Raw genomic sequence first — 12,081 nt, 5'->3', positions numbered from 1 at the left:
GTTGGTCTTGCCGTCTCAGGTGGCAGAGGCAGGAGAAAATCCGCATATTACGTAGACTCTTGCAGTTCCAACCCACATTGTTCAAAAGTCAACAACATTGTACTTTTTTAGTTGAGTTATCCTTCCGTATAAATGATGTTAACCTGAAGTTATTTTGGTTTGTTGGTAAAAGGTTGTATTTAGTGTGTGCAAGTGCTTTTTAGCACTTGTGAGACACTTCACCCCCTGTGAACTAAGCCCAGTTGAACACACTGGTGATTGAGAAACTGAGCAGCCAGTCAAATCAGGATCAACTTGCCCGTGCAAAGTAAGGGAGAAACAGCCCTTAGTGATGATATAGGAATGGTGACTAGGCTCACTGCCTAATCTAGGGATGACTACCCATCTACCAACTGATTGGATTATCCCATTCTAAGTGATGTGGTTTAAGCATCTTATAACAAAGGAGAAAGCCACTCATGTCATGGCCTTTATGAAGGTCATGCCCAGGTCAGAGTGAACAATAAAAAGCCTTTAGATTAACAGAGGTAATCATGTAACCATGCTTTTTACCAAACTGATGAAATCTGAATTTTGATGAATGGTTGAATAAGATAAATAGCTAAAATGTATTGGAAGCTTTGAAGTATTAATGCCAGCTTTCTTGACTGTTTTTCTATTCAATTCAATTTTTGTAGCTGTGTTAGTCAATTCAACCCAATTTTAATACTGTTTCAAGTTTTAAGGCTAAAGCTATTGTGTGCAGAATTTGGCTGGTGAATGAAGACAGTGATTTAAAATAGCCTAATTCTGCTGAGTGCGGTGGTGGTTCATGTCTGTAATCCTAACACTTTGAGAGGCTTAGGCAGTGGATTGCTTGAGCTCAGGAGTTCAAGATCAGCCTGAGCAAGAGCCAGACCCCCATCTCTAGTGCTTTGCTAGGCACCTTGTAGTCACAGCCACTTGGGAGGCTGAGAAAAGAGGATCTCTTGCGTCCAAGAGTTTGAGGTTGCTGTGAGCTACGATGCCATGGCACTTTACCCAGGGTGAAAAAGTGAGACTCTGTCTCAAACATAAATAAATACAGTAGCATGTTTCTGCTTTATCTAATACAATGCACGTGTACTGAATGTGGTCACAAGGGTGGCAGCAAGTCTGTGAAAGCTGACCATTCCCAACTCAGCAGGCAGCTGCAGACCGGACTGAAAACCTGCGTGTTGCGGTGGGGGAGCCAGCACAGCCCAGGAGCCAGCTGGACGGGGTTGGAGTCCTGCCCAGCAAGGCACCAATAGGCGGGAAAGACAAACTTGGGAGAATGCCCACAGCCCTGCCGACCGGCTTTGTTGCCTATGTTTATCCACTCTGGTTCAAGTTTACAGCCCCATTCATTCCCTCTGCTGAAGTCCAGGCCGCAGGAAGTATGTGCCTCTGCATCTGCATGGTTTTCAGTTAGGTACAGAGATTTTATAGATTGTTGCGCTCCATTAATTTGAATAGAGTTTTTCAGATGGGCTTTATTTCACAATGTCAAATGTGGCTACTTCTATTTAATAACAAGTACAGAAAAAGTGAACAATTAACATACTAACATATATATGTATATATACACGTGTGTATATATATGTATAATGTGGGTTTTTAAAATTGTGATTTATTTATTTTGAGACAGAGTCTCATTATGTCGCTATTGGTAGAGTGCTGTGGCATCATAGCTCACAGCAACCTCCAACACTTGGGCTTAAGAGAGTCTCATGCTTCAACCTCCCAAGTAGCTGGGACTATAGGTGTCCACCACATCACCCGGCTATTTTTTTGTTGTAATTGTTGTTGTTTGGCAGGCTCGGGCTGGGTTCAAACCCGCCAGCACTGGTGTATGTAGCTGGGACCCTAGCTGCTGAGCTACAGGCGCCGAGCCTAAATTGTGATTTTTTTTTTTTTTACTTAGTCTGCATTTTAAAAATGTATCTTAAGGCTACATCCCTGCTACTTAATAACAAATGTATAATCCCATTTAGAAGAAGAAAAGAGAGGCTTCTAATGAGGAAGGTAAAAGGTACTGCAGAAATCTGAGCGGATTAATAAAAATCAGTTATTTTCATACACGTGAACAATCTGCATGCTGGAAGGGTTGCCGAGCTCTGCCTCTCCTGTGTTCTAGCTGTCCCCTACCTGAGTACCTGCCACTCTGTGTATGCTGGAGAATCTTAGAATTAGAGGGAACTGTAACATCCTAGCTATCCTCAGAGTGGCAACTGAAGTTGTATTTACTTTCATGTCCTCTCATAGTCACCAAATTAGCAGAAGTTGATTTCAAGTAGCATCTGTAGACTCATAGCTACCAACATTTGAGGGCATCCATAGCCCTGAAGACATAAAGGAAATAAGAATTCAAAGTCATCATTAAAACCAATTATTTTAATTGTTTAAATAAGCGGACATAATTGATGTAGGGGAAGGAGATGACAAGTGGTTAGATGGGGTTTGCAGGAAGTCATCCACTTGCCAGAGACAGTCATAAGGAGATCCACCCTGCTGATCCCCAGGGTTCCCTCAGCCTTCCAGGACATGCACATCGCACAGGAGGCCAAGCAAGAATGAAAGCAAATACTAGCTACACGTTTGGAAAACAGACCTGGAATTACGCAGAGAAGAGTTACCACCAATTGTGTACCTGCTCAAGGTGGGACATTTTAAAAGGTAACAATCTATGAGCGATGGTTAAGTGGTCCATCGTCAACACAAATACAAATGGAAATCATTTTATTAAACTTTCTGGAGAGGCCATTTGAGTAACCATGTCAAGGCTTGGGTTTCTCCCAGTAGGATTTTGGTCTTCCTATCTGGGTAGGTGTGAGCAGAGGCCGGCGGGGCATGGCTGGTTGGTGGACTGGCCCCGGCTGGCTGCCCCTAGCACTGCAGCTCCTCCTCCTCCTCCGCCCGCCGGGGGCCTCCAGAGCTCTGGGCGCTGGCGTGGGCCGTGGAGCTGAGCACCTCCTCAAAACTGCCTCCGCCGTGGTTCGTCCCACCTACTTTCGTCTGAAAGGAGCAGAAACGCAAAAATGCAGTTAGTCATTCCCAGTCATTTCTGTAATGTTTTTATAAGAATGCCAAAACTAGATTAATTTCAAATTAAGAACTATTTTTTATCTTTAGAGGCAAAAGAATGCAGAAAAGTTAGTTTCCTTTTAGCAGACTGCTACAATGCCATCCGTAATTGGGTTTGGGGATAGGATTCTAAACTTCTAACTTTAGAATGCTCTCTTTATCAATGTTTTCTTTATCTTTTCTACATCTAAGATTCCAGTCCCTTCAGGAGCATAATCAGATCTGAGGACTTGGAGCATCTACCCCCTACTTGCCCAGAGAACCAATCCAATGAAAATTGACTAGATTTTAAATTCTTCCAATTTTATAAATGTTATGAACATCTTTAAGTGACTAAGTGACTCAAACTTAGCTTTTCTACTTGGGAGTTAGCAAGGCAATCTGGATTTTTGAAAAATTCCTTTTGAAAAGGCCAAGGGGGCTCAATGGAACTTAATTTCTGGTGGGTTTTTTTGGAAAAACAAGTATCCAGTGTACTCGAGCTGATCTCTGTGTTGAGAGTTGGCGAGGGATCAAGTCTTAAGCACTGATAATTTCACAACTTTCTAGGCAGTTGATTTTATAGTAGGAATAGACCATAAAACACAAAGTTAGATGCTTCCTAAGACTCTATTCTTGGTACTTGTTAATTGACTAAGAGTAGAGACATGAAGAAGTCAACTTACAATTTAAAACTATGGTTAAGTATATCTTGAAAAAGATTCTTATTCAAAGCCCTTCAAAAGAAAATGTAATGGAAATACGCCTCATGCAATTTGTATTAATAATCACATTAGCCTTCCCTGCCATTGTTTTTCACAATGTAGAAAAACACTCTGAGGAAAGGGAAAGTAGAGAACGATGTTGCTATTGCCAATCTGATGCCTGCCCCTCACTGTCCCCAAAGTCATCACTCACAGACACTTTAATGACACTAGGGATGTGTCCATGCCACCTGGCTTACCCTTTAAAAAATTAAAACAGTGTTTCAAAGCCGTTTTCTACACTTATCTACAGTTGTCACTACATTTCTCTGCCTCTTAAATTCAATCACTAAATCACCTTTTTCCACTCTGCTTGAGGTCTGTAAAGAGCCAGTGAGTACAGATTTTAGGTTTGGGAAAAATATAGTCTGACATCTCAAACCAGCTGTCAGAAAAGCAGTCGCACACATTACATAAGTAAATGAGCATGGCTATGTTTTAATGAGACTTTATGAACACAGAAATGTGAATTTCATGTATTTGAATTTTTGTGTCACAAATATTATTCTTAATTTTGATTTTTTTTCAACCATTAAAAAAATGTAAAATCACTCTCCGGTTACAAGTCATTCAAAAGTCGATGACCAGCTGGATTTGGCTTATTTTGTGGACCTCTGGCAAGGAGCACTGGTCCTCCACCTCTCTGTTCTCCCAGCTCCAGGTAGAGGTGGGAAGGGAGGCTTTCAACTATGATTTTTGACTATGTTTATTTTTTTCCTGAGAGAAAATAAATAAGACTAATTCAATGTAATCAACTATGTTAATAATTCTCAGCCTCTCTTTTCTTTTTCATTCACATTCTCATTCTGCTTTGCTTCTGCTTTGCAATAAGTCACATACGGTGTTGAATCAGGAATATCAGTTACTGATGTTTCCCTCTGGGCTTTGTTTCTTTCTGCTCTCCTACTTTTTTTTTTTTTTTTTTTTTTTGAGACAGTCTCACAATGTCACCCTCAGTAGAGTGCTGTGGCATCACAGCTCACAACAACCTCTAACTCTTGGGCTTAAGCGATTCTCTTGCCTCAGTCTCCCAAGTAGCTGGGACTACAGGCGCCCACCACAATGCTGGTTGTGTAGTTGTCATTGTTATTTAGCAGGCCCAGGCTGGGTTTGAACCTGCTGGCCCTGGTGTATGTGGCTGGCACCATAACCACTGAGCTAAGGGTGCCAAGCCTGCACTCCTACTTCTTGACATTTTTTCAAAACAATAGTAAAATTAAAAAGGAAGGAACTGCTTTGAAAGAAATCAATCTGCCAAAGAAGGGAGGGAATCAAAGGGTCTCCTAACCATGTGGGTTCAGTGATGCTTTAGGCAAGGATCTGCTCAAGTAAGATGTGAATGTATTGCTGAGTGGGGCTTCCTAATCTCTCATGATAAAACAGTTGACATAAGAAGACACAAAGACATAAAGAAATAAAAAGGATAATATATCTTGCCTTTTTTTTATGTTTTTGATTCAGGCCATGTAACATATTCTTTTTTTTTTTTTTAATTGAGACAAAGTCTCACTTTGTCACTCTCTGTAGAGTGCCTTAGTGTCAGAGCTCACAGCAACCTCAAACTCTTGGGCACAAGCCATTCTCTTGCCTCAGCCTCCCAAGTAGCTGGGACTAGAGGTGCCTACGACAACGCCCGGCTATTTTTGTTGTTGTTGTTGTTGTTTGTTTGCTTAGCAGGCCCAGGCTTGGTTTGAACCTACCAGCCCTGGTGTACGTGGCCAGCACCCTAACCACTGAATTATGAACACCGAGCCCATGTAACATATTCTTCAAAAAGTAGGTGCACTAATCACAATATTTGAGTAACAGATACAAGAATAATTATTAACAAAGAATTATTTGTTAATTCTTTGCGCATCAAAATTCGTTTGGTGAGTTGCCAGGAATGCACCAAAAATGCAAATCCTTTCTTCTGATGTCATGGGTGAATGCCAGCTAATTCCATAATCAGTTTTCTACATAAGTTCATATGTACATAACTTACATATGTATAACAGAAAGAGAAGAAAAGGGAAGTGCATACATTTTTCTCTGCTTAGCAGGAAAAGAAGGACTTCCTAGGAATTTGAACTAGGGTATGTTAATGAAATTTTATAATTTAGAATCTTATTCTAAGACATTTGCATAATTTTAAATAAGTTTCAGAGGAACATACTGGGGACTAAGGGGAATCCTATAAGTATTTTATTGGGTAAAGGTTAAACAAGGAAAGATATAATTGTAAGGAATCCCCAAGGTAGAGATGACCAAGAATCCTGAGAACACTGGTTTTACATTATCTCCTGCTGCCCGCTATACTATAGACTGCTACCACGATTTTAAATGTTCGATTGAAGTGTGATTTGTATACTTAGTGTACTGGAGGGGAAAAAAAGTAGGTGCACTAAAAATCTGATCTGCTTTACGTGGAAGTACAACGGCGAGAAGGGATGTAGTTACTGATGATTCGCTGGAACATGTCAGAATATACCAAATGTGGTTCCACAGGAGTTGATTCTGCATCTGATTGTTAATTTTGGATCAAATAGAATAGGTGACACCAGCTAAGGGGTCATCGAGTAATACACTGCAAGTGTGTAGGCAGAAGCCAGGATGGCGGCTCACACCTGTCATCCCAGCATTCCCGGAGGTCAAGGTGGGTGGATTGCTTGAGCTCAGGAGCCTGACACCAGCCTGATCAAGATTGAGACCCTGTTTCTATTGAACACAGAAAAAAAATTAGGCAGGCATTGTGGCAGGTGCCTGTAGGGCCAGGTATTTGGGAGGCTGAGGCAAGAGGATTGCTTGAGCCCAAGAGTTTAAGGTTGCTGTGAGCTATGATGTCATGACTCTACCCATGGCAACAGAGTGAAGCTCTGTTTCAAAAAAAAAATGTAGTCAGAAGTAAAGTTTCTAGGATTGGACAATTTTTCATGGGAAAACTAACTACAGAATTGGGGATAAAAAAAACCACAGCTGATTTGCTACAACCATCACATGGTATGTGACTGACTGCGTGAGAAAATGGCAGGAGAGGGCCTCACCCTACAGCAGAACATTACTCCTCACAGAAGGTAAAGATGGCCATGGTTCCTGATCAGTGGTGTTTTAAAAAGCTAGCTTAAAGCAGACCTGTGAATGGAAATGCAGCACCCAGACCTGCAAGGAGTTCCTCTCATCCTTACTGATCCATGAGTCACTCCACTCCCTCAGAAACCAGCCTAAGGGGTCCTCAAACTTTCTAAACACAGGGCCAGTTCACTGTCCCTCAGACCGTTGGAGGGCAGGACTGTGGGCCCCAGGACAAGTCGGCGGCTAAGCAGTGGTGGCAAAAACACCCGACCTGGCGGGCCAGATAAATGTCCTAGGGGGCCGCATGGAGCCCGCGGGCCTTAGTTTGAGGATGCCTGGCCTAAGGGTTCATCATTGAAGAACACTAGAATGGTTGGAGAAGACTGAAATACAAAAGTAAATGCAGAAAATCAGCTATATAAAGAAGGATTAAACATATCTTTTATTTAGTCTAGAGAGGAAAAAAGGAATGAGAAGTGTGTCATTCCTGAGGCAGTGGGAGGTTTTACACAAAGCGTGGTGATCAGCTATTCTCCATTGCCTGGGTAGGCAGAAAAAGAGGAAGTAGGCTCTGGCTGTGAGACAGGAGGTGGGTGGGATTTCAGTCTTTTTAAACCAAGTACAGTACTGGCATGGAATCCACTTTCAGGAGGTCTCGACAAAGGCTAGTGCCTGGTGGGCTGAGTTAGTCAGAAGAACGTCTGCGGGAGGAAGCAGGCTCTACTCCTCTGGGAGTGTGGAGCCACACTGAAAATGGGCTGTGAGCTTACCAGCTTCCTACAAGCAAATGAAAATACGTTCTTTATTCTTCTTTTGCTTCTTTGTATCTCCTTCTTTTAAAGAAAACCTAAAAGTACCACTTTTCCTGCCTCAGGACTTGTGTTAACAGAATGCGTGCTCCTTGGGTTGTCTAAAGCTGTAAACTCGATGTTGAGAAGCTGACTCCTGGGATTTTTAAGCCTTTTGTTTTGATATTTTACCAAGAGAAAGGTCCACAACCTTGCAGGTCTCTCCATTAAAAAAAAAAAAGTCCCTACTACTGGGAGAATTTTCTGGCTCCTATAGGTTCCTGTATAGTTGTAAGTGATGGTGTTGCTAAGAACAGTCAAACGCAGGGCTAGAAACTGCTGGGGAACCAAACCAATGAAAGCCTGACCAGCTCTGAGCAGAACTTTCATTCCTGGGCCTTCAGCACCTGATCACTGGCCTAGTAAAGCAAAGGTAGAAAACTAAGGTAAAAACTCTGCCCTAAGAGAAAAACCTACCAGAGCCAAATCAATAAGAGCATCTGGGACCTCTAGTCAGGGACAATTTACCAGCTCACATACAGGCAACACGTGAGAATATTCAGGAGCAGCTGAATAACCAGCGTGTGACTGCTTGGTCCCCTTAAAGATCATACATCTTCTTAATTTCCCCAGTAATCGTATAATACAAAGGAGTGATAATGACAACAAGCTGTAATTAAATCATTGTTTAGGTGATACTGTCTTTAAAAATGACCTTAGTAGTTACAGTGATTTTCTTGTTTTAAAAGTTTGACTCATTTTAAGACCACGCTGATTTCATTTTGGCTCCTTTTCCTCTGTAGACTAACTTACCTATGCTCAAATACATACACAATATCTAGTGAAGTTTTTTTTAACATCTACTGTGTCAAAGGCATGTTTTGCATTTATACCCAGGGATCACAGGCATTATTACAAAATGCATTTTGTGACTCAGCTTAATTCCTCCATGATAACCATGTAGTGATGGCCTCAGTATGTGAATTCAGTAAATAAATCTAGGGAGCTGACAGGTAATGGATGGTAATACGTAGATGGTACTAGACTTTTTTTTTGCTGGTCCATGTCCAAACCAGAGGCACTTGGAGCTGTTATTGAACTTTCACTCATGCTTTAAATTCCAAATTCATACAGCCTTTATCCTCTTCCCAGACATCTCACATATCTACTTTGGTGGGGAGGGAGGTAGCACTAAGAGATTATAACGTAAACTCAAACCCCAATTCACTTTCATAAGCAATTCATCCCTGAATGGTTCACACAAAGGGCTCTAAGGATACAGTAACACTATTCGGTACTGGTCTTATTTATAGGTTTATATGTGAAGAGAAAAGTCTGACTGTAGCAGGTCTGCCTTCTTGGCTGAATGGGATGTGCTGGTGGCCCTGCCTTGCCTTTGGAACTAATGGCAGCCGTGCTACACTGTCCTGGTTCAATGGACCCACTCACACAGAATTCATGTCATCTGTACCTTGAGGCTTGTGACAGTTGTCTCAACCCTCTCCTCAAATGATTTGAAAGTAGGAGAATTCCTAAAATAACAAAAAAAGAGAGGTCAGCTCTAAAGACCCGGCTGTCTTAGCAACTCATGCTGTTTGGTTTTCTGCTCCTATTTGTAAACATCACGTCTGCACCAGAACTTCTTGTGGGTTTGCCACCTACACCTACCACACTGGTAAATAATGTCACTTCTGCTAGGTTATGTACAGAAATCAGAACCTGACAGACTTTTTCTGGGTGAAACCATCAGAAACTCAACTGTGGAATAAATAATACAGCATTTGGCAAGGCTGCAGCAGTAAGAATTCCATAGGACACTGTAAGTCATTTTCAATGAGTCAGTGGAGTGCTAGCTTCATTTTCCATTTAGCACTTAATTGTTTTTTACCACAACCCTCCTCTTCCTAACTCAGACGTTTTAGTGAGTAATGGAAAATCTGCATGAAGAATGTAAAGCTTGAGTTTTACCACTTGGAATTTTAAAGTTATTTATTACAGCAAATGTGAGACAGGACAGAAATAGAATTAAGGAAAAAAGATGTTTTTTTTTTTCTTTTCCATGTCTTAAACAGTAATCCTTTTGACAATTTTTGTGAAGTGGTGTTTCAGAAAGTTACTGCTTTCATTATTTTAGGGTGAAATATGCCCAATTATCTACCCAATTCCTGATCACAATGGTGTTATTAGTATGCGTTATTTTTACTTCCCAACAGGGTACCTATTTGTTCTCTTACCAAACAGCTTATGGGCATTTTATCTGTGGCTCCTTCACTGTGTTAAATGATCCACATACCATCATGATGCTTTAAGCATCGAATACTTCATTTGGTGCTTTCTGATTTCTCATACTGGATGTGGCCATGTGATATTATAGTTTAAAGACGTCATTACCATTAAAAATAACACTAAGTCCAGCTAAAGAAACAGGAGCGCAACTAAATGTATCTTCATTCTTATATCAATGGCAGCTTTCAATGCAAGGACGCCATCATTTTCAGGTCAAATAATTCAACTAAATGTTACTGTATATCCTAAACCACATGCTATTCTCTATTGAATATAAAAAAAGTAAACTAAGGGAATGACCTGATGAGACTCCTTTATAAAGAAGAAGGGCTATAAAATAGGAGTTTCACTGTATGATGTGGAATAAAGTTCAGTTCTTCAACTATCAAGAGGCTGCTAACATAAAGAATACGGGGGTGGTTATTTTAGTGAATTTGGCTCTGTTAAGGATTGTCTCCGGAGTCTCTGACACTCCACATAGTCAGAAAGGTACCTGCACTCAGCCTGCCTGGATTAACAACAGTGAGTTCAGAGGGTCCCAGGAGGCATCGTGCCTTGTATATGATTCAAACATGAGTCAAATTCCCGAGAGTACCCTCCAAGATTCCTATTTCGTGATGATATAATAGTGACATTATACTTGAATGACTCAATACTTACTGTTCCTTCATTTCCCCTGCAGGTTTTAGTTGGCCAAGCCCGCCCACATTACTGCCTGTCATCGGCAACACAGGCCCACAAAGTGCCTATGGTTAAGCCCAAATGGTTCATGGGTATATGTTAGATGAGTAAAATAATTGTTTTTTTAAAAAGTTGATCTCAGACAAACTCTTATTGACTGCATTTGACCCATAAGCCAGTACTAGAGGAGTTCCTGGTTCAAAGAACAAAGACATGTTATTTTTTGAGGGCCTTTTTATCACACCTAGAATTAAAATTCGATACCTGCAGGAGCCCAGAGCCTCCGGTTACACTACTTAATTTGGGTGTTCGTAAGTTAGGGGTACCAAGCCCTTCGCAGGAGAACTAAGCAGTCTTGAATCTATACTCCCTATTTGCCACCAAATACAGAGAACCAAATACTGTGGTTAAATTTCCAAATCAACCAATTAACCGAATAACCCCAGGGCAGAAGAGAGATCATCGGACATGACAGAACAGACTTTCCTCTAATTAAATTGTACTAGAATGCGTGCTGGAGGACAGGAAGAAACTGTTTGACCAGATTTAATCATATCATGGACCACTATAAACTTTTGGCACTGCAAAGAATTTGGCTTCTGTGGTCTCACACTACTTAAAGCAACAGAGCCCTCTCTATAATGTATTCGAACCACAATATGGAATATGCTTGATTTCTAGGCAGGTCTAGGGCTCTGGGAGCACCTTGGGAAGAATAATAAATCTGATTCTAGCCTCTTATTTTAAATAGGATGAAACTGATACCACTGAGGTAACTCTTCCCAAGGCTGCAACGTTAACTACGGCAGGATTGGGCTACAACTTGCATCTTCTGATGCCCAATCTAACATTCTTTCCTGTATTCTATCACTAATACTTTGATTTTTTCTGATTGTATTCATCAACCATGCAAACTTGAAGCTCAGAATGTCTTTCTCACAAGTTTTCAGTAGTAAACTTGCCAGTAATTTTAATAACACTTTATTGCTCATGTCATCTTAATGTCTACCATAAAAATCCTAATGATAGCCTTTCTAGAACTTTAGCCCTCTCGGTCTCCTATCTTTTTTTCTCCCAGGCTCGCATGTTATTGTACTGAAATAAGAAAATGTACTTCTACCTTTGCAAGTATGCTTGGAATGTTCTAGGTCCTGTGCTAAGTGCTAAGTTACTTTGTTTATGCCTCACAACCACCATATGAGGTAGGTCTTATTTCTTGCAGTATATGGATAAGAGAATGAAGATTGAGACAGTTATGTCACTTGTCATAGGTCACATAGGAAATGCTGGATTTAATCCAGTGTGTGTGGCCAAAAGCCCACCCCACCCCCCCATTCTTCTAAAGAATTCTCAGCCTTTTCTCCTAAATACCATTAGAAAAGAGGCAGACTGTGGCACTTCAGCAATTTCCTTCCACATAAAGGGGGAAAAACCCACCAGTAAATACA

The 12,081-nt window shown here is 41.0% G+C and overlaps 1 protein-coding gene across 3 annotated transcripts in view; it reads right to left on the bottom strand.

Moving 5' to 3' along the window:
• Positions 1-2,379: 2,379 nt before the first annotated feature.
• Positions 2,380-12,081, bottom strand: part of TPD52L1 (tumor protein D52 like 1) — a 105,466-nt gene continuing 95,764 nt past the window's right edge. For 2 of the 3 annotated variants that reach the window (XM_023513415.1, XM_012806206.2), the window contains 2 exons: positions 9,138-9,198; positions 2,380-3,015 (listed from right to left, as the gene is read on the bottom strand). In XM_023513415.1, coding sequence (XP_023369183.1) covers positions 2,887-3,015; positions 9,138-9,198 — 190 coding nt within the window. In that variant the 3' untranslated portion in view covers positions 2,380-2,886. The remainder of the gene's footprint in view (positions 3,016-9,137; positions 9,199-12,081) is intronic. The other variant, XM_012806208.2, reaches the window with a different exon arrangement.

Source organism: Otolemur garnettii, unplaced genomic scaffold (assembly GCF_000181295.1).
Source record: "Otolemur garnettii isolate 467f Iridium unplaced genomic scaffold, OtoGar3 scaffold00002, whole genome shotgun sequence".
In the NCBI taxonomy this organism is placed as follows: domain Eukaryota; kingdom Metazoa; phylum Chordata; class Mammalia; order Primates; family Galagidae; genus Otolemur; species Otolemur garnettii.
This window is presented reverse-complemented; position numbering and strand designations above follow the sequence as displayed.